This window comes from Thermobia domestica, chromosome 13, assembly GCF_964235325.1.
Source record: "Thermobia domestica chromosome 13, izTheDome1.hap1.1, whole genome shotgun sequence".
Lineage (NCBI taxonomy): Eukaryota > Metazoa > Arthropoda > Insecta > Zygentoma > Lepismatidae > Thermobia > Thermobia domestica.
In genome coordinates, this window is record NC_137466.1 from 55468585 (window position 1) to 55489714 (window position 21130).

Genomic DNA, 21130 nt, shown 5'->3' on the forward strand with positions numbered 1-21130 from the left:
GTTTTGAATGCTATCAGCACACTTATCAGACAAGATATTTCGAAAGAAGTCTCTCAAGCTTCAATATTTTCTGTTCTATTAGACACTACTCAAGATATAGTAGTTTCAGGCCAGTGCTCTGTTGTTTTACGGTATGTTGTTATAATGGTTGTTAAACAAAGTATTGTTGTCATTGTAAAATGCATATCTACCACAGACCAGTGTCTTTGCGGTTTACTGCTGGAAATTCTGCAGAAGTTGAACCTTGATATTAAGAAGTGTATTTGAAATTCAACCGATGGCTCAAGTAACATGCAAGGACAATATTCGGATTTTTTCAATTCACCTATGATCAGTTACACGTGTGATTCAGTTGATTTTGAGTTTAACGACCCTTTTAGCAGCGAGGCTATATGTGACGGATATACTGATTTACGGGAAACACGAAGCACCTGAGCTCCCGCCGGGAATCGAACCCAGGTCTCCTACGACAAAGGCGCATACGCTAACCGCTTAACTACTAAGAAACTCAGTTACATGTGTGGTGTTACGCTCATATACTCAATCATATCATATGTGATCTGACAAAAAATTGCATTGATTCTGTGTCATTGTTTCGCTGAATGACTATGCGATATTTATGCGTGAGTCTTATCAGCGAATGTACATTTGGAAGATCAAATGTTGACAAAAACGTCTTACAGTTATTGCGGAAACAAGATGGTAGAAAACACACTGTTTTTCAGAAAAAGTTTGGTCATTTTTCGAACCAAAAAAGTGCTTTGTACATAGAGTTGACTATAACAATTAAGAAAATTGCTTATACAGAAAATATCAAACCAAAAGCTAGGATATATAAAGATATAGGATATATAAAGCGAAAGGATATATAAAAGATTTTCTCAAGTTCAAAACAATTCGGACAGCAGAAATGTTCCTTAAGATATTTCAAGTGACGACCTCTCTGTCAAACTATCTCCAAATAGAGGGTGCTGCTAGTGTAGTCCTATCGGATGGTGCAGACTACTCTGTTCCAACTGAAAGAGTAGAGAGATGATTTTGAATCAGTTAAGAATGCAGCATTAAGCTTTGCAGAATGGGCCAATAACAAATTTGAAGACTTAGAACGTGATTTCTTTTTTTCTATTGACCTATCGACAATTCGCCTTCAGAGATGGACAAAGATTTTTCCTGTGAATATGAAGCTGCTTCTATCCAATGACCAGGTATTGCATCGAAGCATTCAACACAATATTGGACATGGTAGTTTTGAGTATTTCTTCAAGATTTAAAAAGCAATGTACTTTATGGATTATTTGGACCCTAGCCACTTCAACCAAGTAACAGAGCTTCCAGACGTGCCTTTCGATAAACTTACATATGTTTTGAAAAACTTCAGTTAAGAAGTTTCCAAGGATACTATAAATGTATTCTCTTGGACTTTTGAAGGATATCCTTGAAAGTCAGTCTTGATGACGAGCACAACCGAGAAAAAATGACTGTCCTGATGGTGCAAGTGCTTCAGAATTAGGGGAAAATACATTTGTTTACAAGGAAAGCGAACGCAAAACGTGTTACAAAATTGTCCAATGTGCTGCTTTTTAATTTTACAGAACTGTAATTTGTGCAGTAATACTTATCCAAGTTTCCAGCATACAAATTTTTATTGACTTTGCCCGTAACTCAGGTAACATGTGAAAGAAATTTTTCAAAATTGAAATAAACTGAAATACATTTAAAATAGGCTAACGAGTACCATGTCTCAGGAACATTTGAAAACATTTTGTTGATGCCTATTGAAAAAGATTTATTAAAAAAATATTTCGAATGCAAAAGTGGTAGATACAGTAGCACCAAAAACTAGTACACTAAAACATCTGCTAATTTTGTAATATAGTAAACGTTCTTCTTGAACTTCATATAATATTTTAAACAATTTAGAATAATATACTGATGAAAGAATATCAGGTTTTAATTGTCAATTGTTAATACTATTGACTTACTGTAGAAAGAAAACTGCAATTGATTTGTGACATTGAGATGCTGGTGGCCCTTGTGGGAGAAAGCGCCCGCGCCCCTCTAATAATGCTTATCCGTCCCTGGCCCAAAGCCTGGATAAAATGTGATGGAAATCCGCAAATATTCAAATATTGCTTATGCAAGATTCTTGCTGGTTTTGGTCTGGCGAGAATCTTGCAGGCATGGTCTTAATCTTAGTCTTAGCCTTAGTCTTAGTCTTGGTCTTGCATCGGTGCTTTTCTCAGCACCAATCTGTTCAACTTTTAACCTTATTTTGACCGATATATATATACTTATATATCGTCCTATCAAGTGGTACGTTTTGTCGCCTGACATTATTTGATGGCTGATTGGAAGACTCTTCGCAAGTAGCCCTCCAGGCAAGTGGTACGTTTTGTCGCTTGTCATTATTTAAAGTGTTTTTAGGAAACCCTTCACAAGGAGCCCTCAGGGTAAGTGGTACGTTTTGTCGGTGGTACGTTTTGTCGCTAGTACGTTTTGTCGCGTATTCCTAAAATAGTTCCATACCAAACCATGTGGACTCAGGAGAAATATTAGTTCAAATAATGCTCCAAGCAGCGACGTAAATACGCTAGTTGTCACCCGGGGCAAGAACTCGACTTAGCGCCCCCTGACCAACCAAACCAAAACGCTCCCCCCAGATATATGCTCAATTTAGCGCCCATTATGCGCACTTCCAATCCGACGCCTGGGACACTTGCTCCAAGCGACCTAGTTTCGAATGCATTTACAGTATACAATATGCGCCAAAGATGCCCGTGAAAGTTATGGAAGACAATTGTAAGTTAAGAAATACATATTTGAAGGTAACAAGCATTAGTTGATTAAAGATAATTTGGATATAACGTCAGATGTGTATTTGTGGTGAAAAGCTATCCCAAAATGATGTCACATGCTCTCGTTCCTATTTAAAAAATTTGAATCTGAATTCAACATGGCGAACTTCAAGATGGCCGTCATGATGGTACTATACAGTAATAGATGCGGTTCTACCTACATTATATACAAGATACTTATGTCTCGTATGTTGTAATTGCATTTAAAATTTAAGGTTGCTTGGGGCACCATTTAATATTCAGTTGAGCGGATTTTTTCTTAGGTTACTTGTAGTCTGTTATAGAATCACTTTAGAGGGTGAAAGAAACAAGAATTTTAGGAATGGTCCAAAAAAATGGATCAAAAATTGCGATCTTGGGCAAGAATTTTGGGAATGATCCAAAAAATGGATCAAAAATTGCTATCTTGGCTAAGAATTAGTTTTTGTATCAGGGGCTCCAGAATTTTTTAACATCCCCTAAATCGAGTTTTCTTATTTTCTATGGAATAAGCATTTCATACTGAATTAAGTGATAGTTTGAGTTTGACTACACTGTATGTAGTTCTCCAGATATAAGGCGTAAACGATTTTTTTTTTTTTTTTACATTATTGGAATATGTTTGATCTTGGATCTGGGGCCACAAAATTTTTGAATAGCCCCAAATCGAGTTTTCCTACTTTCTAGGAAATAAACATGTCATACTGAGTTAAGTGATAGTTTGGGTTTGACTACACTATATGTAGTTCTCCAGATATAAGGCCTACAAGAAAATTTTTGATTGAAATATATTGGGTCATTTGATTTTTAAAAAAACTCGGAACTCGTAAATTAAGGATCTCTTAATCATAGTCATACATTTTTCTCCTTTCCATACTAAAAAATATTTTAATATTTTGTGAAGTGTAAACAAATAGAGATATCTAATATTGTTATTTTTTCGTTGTGTTTTTTTTACAGATAAAACTCTCCGGCGGTTGCTGCTTGTTGTGCGCTGTGCTGTGTGTGGTTGTTACCGTCACTACAACTGTCATTCACATGAATCGATTGCAGACCTTGAAAGAGTGCACCTACAACGAGATCACACAATCCTGTAGTTGTTCTCCTGTTATCGCTGGATCTCAGATGGAGAAGGCAGATCCTGGTTAGTAAACAAAATATTTTTCACTTCATTTTAATAGAGAATGAAGCATTGCTTAGCTTACTTTAGACAAGGCTGTTTGGATAATTAATAGATTCACACTAAGCTTAATTTTCACATTATCCTATATGATCATATGGAGATGAATAAGTGCCCGTAATTTGGTTAAATGTGTTCTATTTACTAGTAATATGCGAGTCACTGTAAGGATTCTGAGTGTCACTGTTAAGAGAAATCAAACAACTGTAAATGTGAGGGATGATCAGAAAGTAAGGTTACAAAGCCTGCAGTGCAACGCGTACATATTATTTCATACAACCAATACAGCCAACAGATAGTACATAGGCCTATATTAGGTTATTTCTTCTTGAATGTTCAATCATGCCGCCAAGGAGTGTTTCACCTCCTTCTCTGGAACGAAGCGACGGCCTCCTAGGTGGTCCTTCAAGTACGGGAACATCAGATGCCGTAACGTGATCCTCGTGCTGTCCTGAATCAGCTGTTCCACGCGAGCTGTGTTCAAATCTGTTGATGCCGTGCTGGGTCGGCCACTGCGCGTCTCGTCAGTGACGCTTATTTAAGACCCGCAAACCTTCAACACCATTCTTCGACATGCTAACGATACATTACAATCTTTCCGTAAACCTCTACTGGCTGCGAATGAATTTCAGCTGCGGTTACATGTTTTGCCCACAGAAATAGAATGACTGAGCGGACCTCTTCGCAAGATCAGTTTTTTTCAAACGAGTCGCCAATTGTGTTTACTTACAACTAGCGCCGTAAGTGAAGGATGGCTGAAATTGCACAGTTGCCAACTCTATGCATTAAAATTACCACCCACTCCTTGTTTCTCTATATCAGACAAAACTTCTGAAATATCAGACTTGTAACCGTAGTTTCTGACCCATCCTTCGTACAATCTGGCACTCTACAGTATATTATTTTTCATACATAGTACATACATAAATAATCTATACCAACACAAGGAAAAAAAAACTATGAACTGCATCAGATTGACAACGAGCTATATATTTCTCAACACCATAAATATTAGTAATCTATTTTCTCTAAAATTACGCATGAGACCTCAAGCATGTTATTACGTTCAACTCGATATGATCTATATACATGAATATTTGGATCCAATGGTTTTATAGTCCTAAACCCATTTCTTCATTTTATAGATCGTTCGACCCATTGCTTTTGTAGTTCTAAACTCGTTTCTTTATTTTATGAATCGTTGAACCCAATGCTTTTATAGTCTTAAACCCGTTTCTTCATTTTATAGATCGTTCGACCCAATGCTTTTATAGTCCTAAACTCGTTTCTTTATTTTATGAATCGTTCGACCCAATCCTTTTATAGTCTTAAACCCATTTCTTTATTTTATAGATCGTTCGACCCAATGCTTTTATAGTCCTAAACTCGTTTCTTTATTTTATGAATCGTTGGACCCAATGCTTTTATAGTCCTAAACCCATTTCTTCATTTTATGAATCGTTGAACCCAATGCTTTTATAGTCTTAAACCCGTTTCTTCATTTATGGATCGTTCGACCCAATGCTTTTATAGTCCTAAACTCGTTTCTTTATTTTATGAATCTCTGAACCCAATGCTTTTATAGTTTTAAACCCATTTCTTTATTTTATTGATCGTTCGACCCATTCTTTTTATAGTCCTAAACTCGTTTCTTTATTTTATGAATCGTTGAACTCAATGCTTTTATAGTCCTAAACTCGTTTCTTTATTTTATGAATCTCTGAACCCAATGCTTTTATAGTTTTAAACCCATTTCTTTATTTTATTGATCGTTCGACCCATTCTTTTTATAGTCCTAAACTCGTTTCTTTATTTTATGAATCGTTGAACTCAATGCTTTTATAGTCTTAAACCCGTTTCTTCATTTTATAGATCGTTCGACCCAATGCTTTTATAGTCCTAAACTCGTTTCTTTATTTTATGAATCGTTGAACCCAATGCTTTTATAGTCTTAAACCCGTTTCTTCATTTTATAGATCGTTCGACCCAATGCTTTTATAGTCCTAAACTCGTTTCTTTATTTTATGAATCGTTGGACCCAATGCTTTTATAATCTTAAACCCATTTCTTTATTTTATGAATTGTTAGCCCCAATACTTTTATAGTCGTAAACTTATTTCTTCATTTTACTCACAAAAGTCTCTTTCTTTTGCATTTTATAAAAGGATTAGTTATATTTTGACACTTATTATTTATTTGTTTTTCCTTTTGTTATGCTTTTACATGCAATCAGTGAAGTCTGTCATAATTGCAAATTGAAACTTAATTCACAAAGATGACTTGGCTGTTATACTGCACATGCGATCTGCAGAGCACTTTTGGTTGCATAACGGAATAGGTTATACAGTTAGTAGAGATCAATATTAATTTAATTAGTTGAGCATACAAAAGTAGCAATGGAATATTGTATTATTACCCTGCTTACGTTGTCGTGCAAAATTGTATCATTTTATAATGTCGGAAAATAAGTTAACCCATAACTTCCCAGCGTGTCCATATGGACACGCAAATAGTGATAACTTTTTATGCCTGGGAGATTTTGTGTGTGGAATTTTGTGACACGGCTCACAGTGAACACATTACAACAATAACAACAAAAATTTCGTTATTTTCACATTTACTACGATCATATGAAATAAACGTAACTGAAAATATTATAAAATCAGGAAAAAATAATTCGGACAGTTATGGGTTAAATTAAGTTTGGAAGATTTGAGAACACGGTTGAATCATTGTGAGTTGATTAAATTAAGGTTGCAGGATTTGAAGACACGGTTGAATCATTGTGAGTTGATTAAATTAAGATTGGAAGATTTGAAGACACGGTTGAACCATTTTGAGTTGATTAAATTAAGTTTACAAGATTTGAAGACACGGTTGAACCATTTTGAGTTGATTAAATTAAGGTTGGAAGATTTGAAGACACGGTTGAACCATTTTGAGTTGATTAAATTAAGGTTGCATGATTTGAAGACACGGTTGAACCATTTTGAGTTGATGATATTAAGGTTGGAAGATTTGAAGACAAAGTTGAGCCATTTTGAGTTGATTAAATTAAGATTGGAAGATTTGAAGACAAGGTTGAACCATTTTGAGTTGATTAAATTAGGGTTGGAAGATTTGTGAACACGGTTGAATCATTGTGAATTGCATAAAAGTACGGGAAAATGCCTTACCTTCATGTCAAACAATTCTTCTACAGTTGTCTTTGAGGTCCTGCTGCTTCCTCAAAAATTTTAACAAATAGAAAATTAATGCATGTATTTTATTTTACTAATATGAATATGAATACTAAACTAAACACATTTTTATTGAGAATTCCTCTACTTAGTGTATGTACTATGTATATAATATTAAAAACATATTTCACGTTCTCAACATCAATAGGCATGTGACATACATAAAGAAGTTAAGATTTTGTAGGTGTTTCCCTTGTCGCTACTTTCCTACAAAATCTTTCTTAAGTGTCTCACATGTATGTATGTATATATGTGTGTGTGAAGATTGAAGTATGAGGGTAGGGAGAGCTTCTTTCCTTCTTTGGCGTATTTCCAAAGAGACGACTTTGAACGCAAATCAATACTGAGAATCAGCAACCTGAAGAACGGAACATATATAATCCTTTGCTTTCAGTACAAGAAGTTCAAGAAAGAACACCCAAGTACGTAGCGACAAGAACTCCTCCCCCTCCCGTTCTATCTTGCTTCTTCCCATCTTTTCTCTTCCGTTTGTCTCAAGGGTTGTTCCTTTTCTTTTTAATGCACGAGAATTCCCTTTTTTATTATATTGTGTGTAAAAAAAAAAAAAAAGAATTTTTCTGGAACAAAAGGGGTAAATATAAGAATTTGAAAATAAAAGATATATAAAGAAAACATTATATATATATATATATATATATATATATATATATATATATATATATATATATATATATATATATATATATATATATATATTCCAACATCCATAAAAAGGGTCAAAATATTTTCGTTTCTGGAGGAGAATTTGAGTTTGAGAAGAATTTTTGTAATAACTTCGTCAAAACGTCATTTATATTTTACTTTGTCTGTTTTTCTTCTTTATTATTGATTTATTTGAGCTTACTGTAGGGTGAAGAAAAATAAAATATTTGTTTTTCAGTCTTTTCTTTCCTTCCGTAACTCTTTTCTTTATAAAAAAAAAAAAAGTTATTTTTTTTAAAAAAAAAATATATTTCCAACTTGAAGAGAAACAAGACACAGTACAAGATATAGGTTTAAAACTTTGATCGCAACACATTGTAAATATACTAGGACAGTGTTTATCCGCACACTTAAAAAAAATAAAAAATATGTGCTTATGTGTGCATTTAATCCAGTTTCAAACAAATTTAAGTACAGTAATGACTTTAGTTGCGGATTTAGTTTTTTTTTTTTTTTTTTTTTTTTTTTTTTTTTTTACCGGCACCCTTAAGGAAGGAAAATCTAGAGCAAGAACTAACATCTGGCAATCAACTTTGAGTACGTCAACTTGCATTCTTATCAGAAACTAGCATTGCAGTACTGAATACTGATAACATTTTTTATATATTCTTAAGAGTGGCTCTTTGTGTGAAAAATTGAGAACTTATGTTTTATAGTAGTCATGATCTCTGGAAATGGTTAAAAAATTGAAAATTTAATGAGAAAAAAAACTAGAAATTATCAAGGAGCTAGATAAAGATGAGAGTATCAAATTTCTCGTCACAAGTTTTGGACCGGAAGGAGGATGGTTTAGGATATAAAAACCGGAGAAGATGGAATTCTGACATTTACATCGAAGTTAGTTACATAGTGAAGTTCTGAACAAAAAAAAAAAAAAAAAAGCTATGAGAACATCGCAGGATAGAAAACTGGAAGAAGCTTTGTATATATAGCTCATTTAAAGAACTAGTAAGAGATATCCTGTTGCTGGGTATTTATTATGTGAGAAAGCGTTGAACTTAAACAAGAAACGCTGTGATTTGGTCAATTTTAAGGCTAGTATCGGTTGGTTCAAAAAAATAATAAATTTCATCATAGTATTCTTGAGGAGAACGTTTATTTAGCGACTCGACTGCAGCTGAAGTATTCAAAAATAATTTTCATATCTTTTTTTTTTAAAAAAAAAAAAAAAGTGAAGGCTATTTTCTTGATGACGTTTATATCCCTGGTGATACTGGTTTGAATTGGAGATCATTACCACATAAATCACTTGCATTAAAGCGAAAGAAGGTATCTTCCTACTTTAAAGTTTATCATAAAGTATATGGTATTTCAAGAATGTCAAGTGTGCTTCTGTGTGTTATAAGGCCCAGGTAAGTGGTTGGAAGAATGCTATTTTCGAATTTATCTCAAATGTAAAGAGATTCAGAGAAAAATAAATAAATTTGGAAAAATGATGCTCTTACTGGACAGTGCACCATCACATCCAGATGTTAAGCTGTGGATGTCAGTTGACAATGGTTTTGAAGTCAAGTGTTTGCCCCCAGACGTTACAGCATTTAATTCAGCCAATGGATCAAGATGTAAAAGAGAGAAGCTGAAACGAATGTACAAAACAATAAGCTTTAACGTTGTTTTACTTTTAAAACATGATTAGGAAAGTGTAATAGTATTTAAAAAAACTGTCTCTTAAGAATTGTTGTTGCATGTTGGCTGATGCTTGGAACACTTTGTCACAAGAAAATTTTCGTAATGCATGGAATAATGTGTTAGGAAAGCGACATGAAACCGTTCAGGGTGAAACTGACACTAGAGAGGATTTGGATCAAATTGTAGACTTATTTCCTCAAATTCCTGTATTTTTATTATTTTTCCTCTCTCTCTCTCTCTCTCTCTGAGTGTTGTAGAGAAGACGTCTAGGCTTGGTAGGAAAGTGACAGTGACCCAGGCTTTCAAATTTTGAATGATGATGCAATTGTTTCTTTGGTGCGCGAAGAGAATGAAGAAGAGACTGAAATAGACGATGCTGAGTAGAGTGAACCAAGTCACGGTGAAGTTTTACTCCAATAGAAACTGCGCTATCATTGGCACGAAAAGCAAAAAGGGAGTTGTTCAACTCATCATCATCTAAAGTATCTATTGAAGCTTTCCTGGCTACGTATTGTGAGCAGGTCTTCTCGGCCTAACAGCCAGGTGAATACTGGTGTATCTTGCGACGTTTCAAAGGCTGACATCGTCCTCATCTTCAGGCAAAGACGATGGAACAATAGAGTGAATGGAATATGTACAGCAGAGAGGGGACCACAAGGGCAGACCTCGAGAACCATTTGTGATCTGAAGTTCATAGTTTGAGAAATGCTGTTCTAAGTCGTATCACTAGAATTTGCACGAGTGAGCAACTTCCAAGTGCAATTTCACTCTGGCTGACTGACCTAACCTAAGGTCACGAAGAAATAATGGATTGAATTTCAGAGTTATTAGTTTGATACTTTAAAGCACTAAGTTAGGGTTACCATTCGTCCCGGAAAATCCGGGACTGTCACGGAATCGAGATTTGCGTCCGGCGTCCCGAAAATATTTTTCGGGACGTTTAAATGTCCCAGATTTTAGTGAAGAAGAAAATGAAGGGCATATTATAATCTGCTTTTTTCACAGGATTCGGTATATAATTATTCTTTTCAACTTTTGAGTATGGCAATTCAAAAGGTGAAAAAAAACTTTAATATATAAAGCATTGATTTAATTAAGTTCACGATTCAACTACTTTGACATTGAACGAAGCATTCGTTTCATTGGGCCAGGGACAAAAGGTTTCACTGCTCAATCTTATTGTTATCTTTAGTACTCTGTTTCAATCTGCATCTTGTTTCAGAAATATTTTAATCAATAATTCCTAACCGATATTTTCGGTATTTTTCCTCTGACCATTCAAGGAGAAAAATATATTGTTGTAATTAATAAGAGTACACGGACAACAATGGGAAAATGTTCGAGTATTTTTTTTAAAATAGAAGCCAATGAATTAACCGTTGTAGGAAAAAAGATACAACAAAAACAAACAAAAGAGTGAAAAGAAACATCATACCTTGAGTGAGCTAAAACAGACTCTGAAAGCCACGAAACATAACAGATCCTGAGAAATTAAAAAAAAAAAAAAAAAAATGGCTTAAGTTTAGAGTTGCCCCTCCAGTCCAGAGTTGCCCTTGGACTTTGCAACATACAAAAAACATTGCTTAAAGTATTAAAAATTGTTACATTTCACTTAACTTCAGTACTCGGTGGGCTTCACAAAAATTTAAAAGGTTTTCTTCATTATTTTTGCGCATCCGTTACACCTGTTCGCCATATTCGCCATATTTTACAACTACCATGCTGCTGAAACCTTCCGCGAATGCTTCCGCATCCGGCAAATAGTACTAACTTCCATATATCTTTTTTCGTATTAAACATAACTCTCCTGCCGAATTTACATTCCTAAACATCAAATAAAAACTTCAAATTATCATTTCTTACCTCATTTCTCCTGTAAATTTTCCTGATTTTTATAAAAAGCGGAGGGGTAACTCTAAACTTAACCCAAAAAAATGATTACCGGGGGAGGAGATAAATCACCTGCTTACGCTAGCTTAACTAGGGAGGAGAATGTCTACTAAGATTACGTAATACTTGGACAACTCTATCTAATGAAAGAAAGTAAATTAGTATATAACACTTCTTTTCATTTTAAGCATTTCACAGATTCTCGTAGTTTAGTAGTATCCCGGATTTCCATTTTTCAAATATGGCAACCTTACACTAAGTACCTAAGAGCAGGCTAGATGTCTTTAATAAGTGATCTGGATAGCTATTAGTGCTTAATGGAAGTGAAAGGCTAAGAAATTGGCACTAAAATGAGGGGAGTAGAAGTGTCACACGTGGTGAAACGCAGACCATCCACTTCAAGTAAACTCTTCTTGGAGGATTTATAAAGTCTTGAACCATAACGAACAACATATTATTACAAAGACAGCATCCTATAGAAAGTTAAATCCTCGTAAAAAGTTCAGCATGAATGGCATTAGCCGGTTTTGTTACTATGAATGTGAATATAACACGATACTCTAGAGCACATTTACATTTCTACGATTTTGTAATTAGTTTTGCGTTTGATTTCAGTAAGAAAGTATGTTCGTATCTTAAGTATAACTAGATACACACCTTAAATAATTTCGATGCTAAAAGAAGAGGTTAATTTCAAGCATGTATTAAAATCAGAACAATCATTTTTAGTATTATTTCAATCTATTGGAAGTAGTTAGTTGTTGAATTATTGCATGATCGTAGTTCACTCTACCGTCAGCAAATGGGAAAGGCATTTTACTAAGTTTGGATACATTGTCAAGCGGAAGTGAGCAACCATCATTTGAACATGAAAAGGATCTTAAAGAGTAAGGAATAGAGGAAATCTTGGTATTATTTTTTTTAGTAGCAGTAGTATTTTTATACTCTAAGAAATCTCTAAGAAATCTGACTCGAATAAATCTTGTTTGATCGGTTGAGTTGGTGCTTAGTGCCCTATTCAGCACCGAGGAACCTACAAAACAATGTGGGAACTGAACCACAAGAGCTCTCACTGGGAATCGAAGTAGCGTGTCCTAATTCGCATACGAAAACCCTATAGCTACGACACAACTCATTTAATAAATCTATCGACAGAAATAATATAGGGATGATTTGGAAAATATGTACTGAGTTTCTTTTGAGAGTAAGTAATGGCCTAAATTTCGAAAAGAACCAATAAGTGTAGCGCACGATGAGTGGGTGAATATTTATTTTCTACGATCTAACCCCTTTCAATATAAATATTGGCTTAAGTGGAGTAATAATTCGATTTGTGACACGATAGGATATGACATATTATCGAATAGCGCTATGCAGATGATCAACACCCACAGAAAGAATTATATCGTATGAAACATATGCTCTGCAGCTTGAGAACAATGTATTAGTAGGTTCAAATCCAAACAACCGTATTTGTGCTGCAGGATATGACGTGTTGAAGATTAAAATGTCAGCGGAATGGTGCATGCGTCGACCAATAAGAACGCAAGGTGGATGATGTAACACTGAGGCAGTGGGGCTTTGGCAAACGTTCAGGAAACGTGGGAGACAAGCGTCACTACTTGTCGTTGACGTGAAAGAAAATAATATAAACTGACGATAGCATTCAAACCAAGCTGAATGGTCGGCGTTCGGGGCACCTAAGGGATACTGCGACAATAGTAATCTGTGCATGGCAGCAATGGATAAATGCTCACTGTATGCAGCAACGACCGGACAGTAGATCGCATAATGTAACCAAAAGACAGTACCAGAAACATGTGTGCATGGCCATAATGGAAGATACAGTATCGTTTATAGTGTTAGCTCGATGCTCATGTACTGCAAGAGTGTGAACTTGTCTGCGTCGACAGTTTGGTGGTCTACTAACGGCTGGACTTGGCGGCATACACATGCCTTTGAGTGGGCTTCTATCAACCCTCAGAAACGTCTGAGATAACAGTGGGGTAGTGCAGACTGTCCCTGGTAAGCTGAGTAGCAGACAGTCCTAATTTCGGATGAATCTCGCTTTGAACTTCTCGTATAGTGATGGTCGCATACGCGTTAGAAGGTATAATGCTAAGTGAAGTTTACTAGCTTACATTGTCTCGCGTCATAGCGCCGGATAGAAGGTGCAGTATTGTTTGTGCGACATAGATATTCAGTACGCAATTTTACCTGCTACGTAGAAGGACAATCTCACTAGTAAGCACTACATCAGGGAAGTGGTCCCTTTCTTAAGACATCTCCAGATGCTGCATTTCAGCAAAATAATGCCTGGACACTTATGTCCAAGAGTGCAACTCATCTTCGAGAATCGACTGATGCCTCTGCTTCCCTCACTTGTACACGCCTATCAAACATGTGTGGAATGCAGTAGTAGGCACCTTGAACTTCATAGTTCTTGAGTTGGCATTAGCGATGTCTGACAAACTTGCATGCAAGCAGCGTAGTAGAAGATTATTCATGAATACTATTCGGTTCGGTGCCCGACTTATAGTACACTAATTACAGCAAGTAGAGGTTTCACGTACTGATTCCTCTAAGTCAGAAGTGTTGTATAGTTCTGATATTGTAATAATATCCGTAGAAACATTTCCAAAGATTATATTTAGACCCTTTATTTCGTTCGTGACAATACAGCTGAATCTTTCTTTCTTTTCTTTTCTTTTTAGTTGTTAGTCATAATGGCTAACTACCCATAAGAGGTTTAGGCCACTCCAAAGTGCATGATGGGTAGGAAGATTGGTTTGCCGAAAAGTATGTGTGGACTAAGAGTGTTACTTATCTTTACTATCATATAAATTTTCATTATTTCAGCTGAATCTATGAATTGTCTGTTTTCAGGTTCAAATGCACATTAATAGTAAGCGAGACAGATAATATACAGTAGTTGCATCTTAAGAAGCCATTCATACTGTTTGTCTTTACTATAAGGTCGGGGGCTATCTAGGATCTCTGACTTAACAAAATTTGTGTTTCCCGTGCTATTTTGTATATCCTCACGTTCCGTTCGAATAATCTGCTGACTTGAGAAATGTTACTATTCCATTTAACATAAAACATCTTGCCAGTATGCTGTCCGAACAGCTGGTGCAATTGGAAAACATTCCAGAATTTTAGATTGAAAATCGCTTATTTCCCACAACTTTCCTTTCTTCCCACTTTTTCACATCTTTACTCAGTACGACGTTGGCTTATTGTCCCGGACTTTTGATACACAACTGTATATATCCCGGAATAAGTTAATTAAATGGTAAATGTATAAGTTTTCCTTGGGGATCGGAGTATTCAAGAATATTTTCTTTTTATTTATTTATTTATTTACTTATTTACTTTTAAGGGAAGGTACATTGTTAAGAAGCATACTGTTCGACAATATTGCCTGCTTGCATTCCACCCGTTGTATAGTCAATTTCTTCGAGCCGTTCAAGACTATTAATTGTTTCTGACCTATCAGCCAGTTTGTGGCATTCATGCATTTGGGATGATGTGTGATGAGCACATCAGCTTCCCACTTCTTTAATGCTAATTTCTAGACGGAGTTCAGTACCTCTTTCAGATAGCTCCCCAATTGTCCTCACGACACTGAGTAGACACCGCAATACTAACACCATCTGGTGAGTATAAACGATCACCCATCTTTCGCTAAGCGAAACGGGGACTGCTTACTGATCTCAAGAGGGCGGCTAAAGCGTTGACAAATTTCACATAACAGATCAAAATTTATTTTCTTACTGACAATGAGAAGCTCGAGCCATTACGATACTAAATTTGCTGTCTAATATCGAGTATGCTTGGAAGTAACACTTAAATGCTTTGAGAACTGAATTCTTACTCAAAAACATGAAACAAATTATGGACCAACAAGAAAGCACAAATGTAGATATTTTGAAGCAAGACTTATAGCCCTCAAAAAATAATCGGAACGATAAAATGAAGGGTCTTAAGTAGTATTATTAGTGATGATATGAAGTGTGAACGTGAAATAAAACAAAGGATAGGAATGGCGAAAGAAGCCTTTAAGAGGAAGAAAACATTATTTTCTGAGACGAATAAAAAGCTGAAAAAAAAAAAAGACTCATAAAATAGTTTGTGTGAAATATCGTGCTGTATGGGACAGAAACATGGACATAGCGCAAAAATGATGGAAAAAGACTGGTAGCTTTCGAACTGCGGGTATGGAAAAGAATGGGGAGAATTAGTTGGATCGAACGGAAAGCGAATAAGAGGGTTTTAGAAATGCTGAGGAGGAAAATAACAGTTTTAGATATTATTGAAAGGAGAAACTTGTTACGGCATTGGCTAAGAAGAACTATATTATGAGGGACATGCTAAAGGGTAGGGCCTATGGTGGGAAGAAAGAGAGGGAGGGGCGAAGAAGATATCAAAACAGAAAAATGGTACGTGAAGACGACGGAGTTAGCGGAAAACAATTAAGCATGGAAACTTCTCAGTTACACCAAGTGACCTGCCAATAATGGCAAAATACCTACGATGATGATGATGATGATTAACTCGAAAACGAAATGTCGAATTAAGCATATGGTAAAAGAGCATAGCGGTTATTTTGAACCTAGATTCCATTATTGTACCAGTAGATGTGGCTCAGACGCGACGCGATAAGGTTAAACTTCAAGGGATAAAATAAAAGTATCGCGAGGTCTTCTAGAAACGAAAAATTATAAATCAGAAACTCACAGACACATTCAATATCCACTGTTGCATTAATGGAATCTAGACATAACGTAGTTACTATAATCTTTTACTCGATCTTCAACCTACATTTCATTCTCGAGGTCTAATCTTATGTGTAATGTTCCAAACCAATTTCGTTGGGCTACAACTCTGAAATGACGCATTTGTGCACCTATGTATGGTCTATAATTTACTAGTATTATACAAGTAAGACATATTATTATATAGAAAACGTTAGTACCATACATCTTCCGTTACTACCCACGGATCAACGCAAGCAATTTTTTGAAATCATTTTTGGTAGTTGATAGCTGGAGATATTATCTCGGCCGAGTTTGTTAACGGGATCCATCCGTTAACATCCTTATGGTTAACGGTGAATTTAACGGTTGCTATTCATATTCCATTTTTTTTTTTTTTTTTTTTTTTTACTATTGAAACAAACGTAGTGAAATTTACTCATTTCATCATTAAATGACAGCAGCAAACATCCCGCAGCAGTTGACACCTACCGGACGAAATTGAAACTTCTAATGCATGGACCTTGTTTACTGTTTACCAGAGGTTATTTTCATGTTTTTCCGAACACTCTGTATAACAAGGGTTCATATTATTTTTAAAAAAAAAAAAATACTAGCGTACTATTATAATGAATAGCATCATATGACGTACGTTCCCCCAGCAGCGGCTCGCGTACCACAGGTTAAGAAACATGCTATAGTAAAAATACATCATTTACGCCATCTATAATTGAGTTAATTTTTAGTAGTAATAACTTTTCTTCCAAATTTAAAAAAATGATTTTAGAACATGTTTAATAAACTTTGTAAAACTGTATATTTAAAACGTATTATTTCATATGGCCTATATACCTATAATAGTGGGTGGATTCGCTTGGTAACAAATAGATTAGAAACACCCAATGATTCATTAGACATTATACGTTTGCCGTCAACATGATTAAATTGACGGGTAACAAGCATACAAAATTGCTTTTGGGTAGATTGTTGTTCAATTGGACATTACATTGAGAACAATGCTAGAATTGCGGTTAGGACTGTGGTAACCGCCATCAGGCAAAACTTTACATGTTGTTGGCATGTAGGAGAGAGTTTTTTTTTTTTTTTTCAATGTGTACGTTGCAATGTGTGTTATTTAGGTTATTTTAGAGACAAAGGAAATTTACAAAGAGAAAAGAAATAACATGACTGCAATCCTTTATATATATACGAGGATTACCGCAAAAGTCGTGGATTTTTTTTCTTTTCGAAAATTAGAACTAAACAAGAAATTCTGAAATATGCAAGTACACGATTAGTACATAGAACCTATGTAAACGGTACATGTAGAGGGTTCAATGAACATATGTATCCCTATCAGGATATAGCACAAGGAAAAATAAATAAAGAAATATTCGTTTCATGTGTGTTTTACCTCGAACTACAACATTACAAACCTTTATAAATTGAATCACAACTAACGTAAGTGAACTTTGTGGTAGACAAACACCGTGTGCGTGGGCTTTCTCGCGGTTCTCCCATTTTCTCCCACTTTCTTAATTCCATCGTTTCATTCATTTCTCATTATCACCTTCTCCTTTAGCCTAACCGGCATAACCGTGGGACGTAAAACTTAAATATTTCATTTTTTAAGAATTACAACGATACGTGAAGCTCAGAAACAGATACCAGTAGCATCTAGTCCTTCGAAGCAGTCTCCCAAATAATACATCGCATACTGTCAGCGATGTGGAAGGCGCCGAATATCTCTGACTTTACCATAAGTGAAACTTCTGATTTTACAACTCACTGCTGTGGCAATGTCTTCACGCACTCAAAAACGTTTTCGACGCAATGACTCCTTCAAATTCGGAATGAAGTCAAGTCTGGCTAATATGGTGGATGCTCGAATACTTTCCATGCCCATCCGGCGAGAATATTCTGCGCATATGCTGCAGTACGAGCTGTCGCGTTGTCGTGAAGGATGAATGCATTGTGTAGACCTTCAGGGCGTTTCTCCCGAATACGCATGGTATGTGTTGCTGGGCTTTACGCACAATTGTAATTATACTTACAATGGTTTGTAATATAGTAATTAAAGGTAAAACATGTATGAAACGAAGGACTCTTGTTATATGTTTATCGAATTCCCTACTTAACATTTAAATAAGTACTAATTTTCCATTTGCATATTTCAGAATTTCTTGCTTCGCTTCCATTTTCGTTAAAAAAATGCTGACATGAATTTTGCAGTAACTTACAGAATGAGGCTTGGCCTATTCTATTTAAAGTTTAAAACCGCACATTTATTTACCAAGGCTAAAGAAGACTGTGATAATGAGATGGGTGGTAATGGTGGAACGAAACGTGAGAGCCCCGAGAAAACCCACGCACACAGTGTTTGTCTACCACACGCCCTTTTTTAAACAGTGCTCTATATCTGAGCCTCTTTGTGTGCTTTTACCTCATTGACTTAATGTGGAAAATTATCTTTCCCTGTTAGTTTTGATTTTACTGGTTTCTTCAAATCTACGGTATTTAAATGTACTTTATTGAGCGAAATACAGGGTGAGTCAAAAGTCCTTGGACACCTGTATAAGTTTGAAAATCGACGGGAAAAGTAAAAAGTGATGATGAGAACAGAGGTTTGATGATGGGCCGCAACTTTTAGAGTGTATGTCATTCATGACCGCCATCTTGAAATCCGCCATTTTAGATTCAAGTCAATTTTTGTATATATTTTGCGATATATAATTTTAATATTTATTTTAATATTAATCAAATTGAGTTAATATAAGTGACATTAAACTTATAATTTTAATGCAAATTCATTCTGAAAAAATAAGAAACATTTAACTAGACTTAGAAAAAGAAATCAGTAAATTCACATAATTAAAATTTCCGATTATTTCAAAGAAAACAAGAAACAAATTCCCATGTAAAGCAAAGAGAAAGGCTATGGAATTTTAAACTCATAGACTGGATGTTTGTGTTTTCGTGTCCCTGTCTTCCACAGAGAAAGGTTAATGGGAAGAAAAAGTAAAATGAAGTAAAAATAATGATAAAATGAAATGAAATTTTGAGTTTTACGTCCCACGTTTATGCCGGTTAGGCTAAAGGAGACAGACGGTGATGATGAGTAATGAATGAAATGGTGGAATGAAGAAAGTGGGAGGAAACGGGAGAACCCCAAGAAAACCCACACACACGTTGTTTGTCCACCACAAAGTTCAATTGGCGGGAGGAGGGTTTGAACCCGAGACCCCTAGTACCAGAGGCGAACGCTCTACCAGTGAGCCACCGCGGCCCAAAATAATGATAATTAGTGCTATTAAATTACTCAGAAAGTTCGGTAATCAGTTACTTTTTTTAAAAAAACAAAAGATTCAATATATTTCAGGCAAAATTTTTCTTGTAGATTTTATATCTGGAGAACTAAATATAATGTAGCGAAACCCAAGCTACCACTTAACTCGGTATGGTGCTTATTCCGTAAAAAATATGAAAACTCGATTTAAGGACCATTCAAAAATTTTGTGGCCCCTGTTCCAGAAACTAATTTATGTAGGGATGCGCACGAGACGAGTCGAGACAGGATTTTCTTGACAAAATTCGAGTCGAGACATGGCTCTTCCAGTAGAGAAATATACATTTTTCGAGTCGAGACATCAGTTTTACAGCACATTTTCGAGACGAGACAGCCACAAACTTGTCTCGTGCGCATCCCTAAATTTATGGCCAAAATCACAATCTTTTGATGCATTTTTTATCATTCCTAAAATTCTTGGCTAAGATCGCAATATTTTGATCAATTTTTGTTTTGGATCATTCCTAAAATTCTTGTTAAAAAAGTCTAATCGCTACCGCTTTCACCTTTAGTTTTAGTGGTCCTGGGTTGGAGTCCCGGCGGGGACACTCAGTGGAAAACTTTTTTCTGTCTTTTCGTCATTCTTACCAGACTAATGCCCAAGATGGTACCTAACCTACATTTCCCAGGCCACTTCCCCGAATAGCGTCCTCGCTGAGGAACGTCTTTCCTCATTCGTGACTTCCCTAAGTCCATAAGATGCTAGTAATGCACAGAAATATGTATATATAAGCGGCTTGGGGAAACATAATGGTATGCCACATTTTTTCATTTTCGAGTAAAGTGGAAGAGATTCAACATTCCCTTGCAATTCAATGCAATAACACATACGAAACAAGGTTTCCCTACCATTTGCAGGTACGTTTCCGAAATCAAACTATCTACATATTGTTCTGTGGTTCGATCCCAAGTCATTCCACCTAGTAACTCAATTTGAACGGAAGTGTGGGAGAGACAGGTTCGATTCCCGGGGGAGCTCATGTGGTTCGGCTTCCACGTTAATAAGTAGGTCCCGTCTCATATAGCCTCGCTGCTGAAAGGGACGTTAAACTCAAAATCAATTCAATTCAATTCAACTTCACCAAAAGTGGCACCTACCATTATGTACGCCCGAGCCACTGATATATATTTCCATGGTATATGCCAAACTTTATTAGTGGTATTTTGAACTTGTAAAACCAACCGGTAGTAACTGGAAGTCTATTCTTTAACCTTTATTTTACGGCTTGTCAGTATACTGCCAGAATAGTAAATCCGTTCTTTCCCGCGTGGCACTGTACTGACACAGGCGAAAGGTCGACTTTGACCCGCGAGCACACCGGTTGAGAACCAACGTTTTTGGTTCCTTTCACTATGGACTATCTCTTCATACAATAAGGCACATCATTTTAAAAAAAATATATGTGCTCGCGGGTTAAAGTAAACATTTCGCCTGTGTCAGTACAGTGCCACGCGGGAAAGAACGGATTTACTATTCTGGCAGTGTACTGACAGCCGTAAAATAAAGGTTAAATGTACATTCGTATTTTTTT

General features: G+C 35.8%; 1 protein-coding gene across 4 annotated transcripts in view; it reads left to right on the forward strand.

Annotated features, from left to right (window-relative positions):
- LOC145668153 (uncharacterized) overlaps positions 1–21130 on the forward strand; it is a 1131027-nt gene that overhangs the window by 1067038 nt on the left and 42859 nt on the right. For all 4 annotated transcript variants that reach the window (XM_081735741.1, XM_081735742.1, XM_081735743.1 and 1 more), the window contains one exon: positions 3795–3978. In XM_081735741.1, the coding sequence (XP_081591867.1) occupies positions 3795–3978 (184 nt within the window). The remainder of the gene's footprint in view (positions 1–3794; positions 3979–21130) is intronic.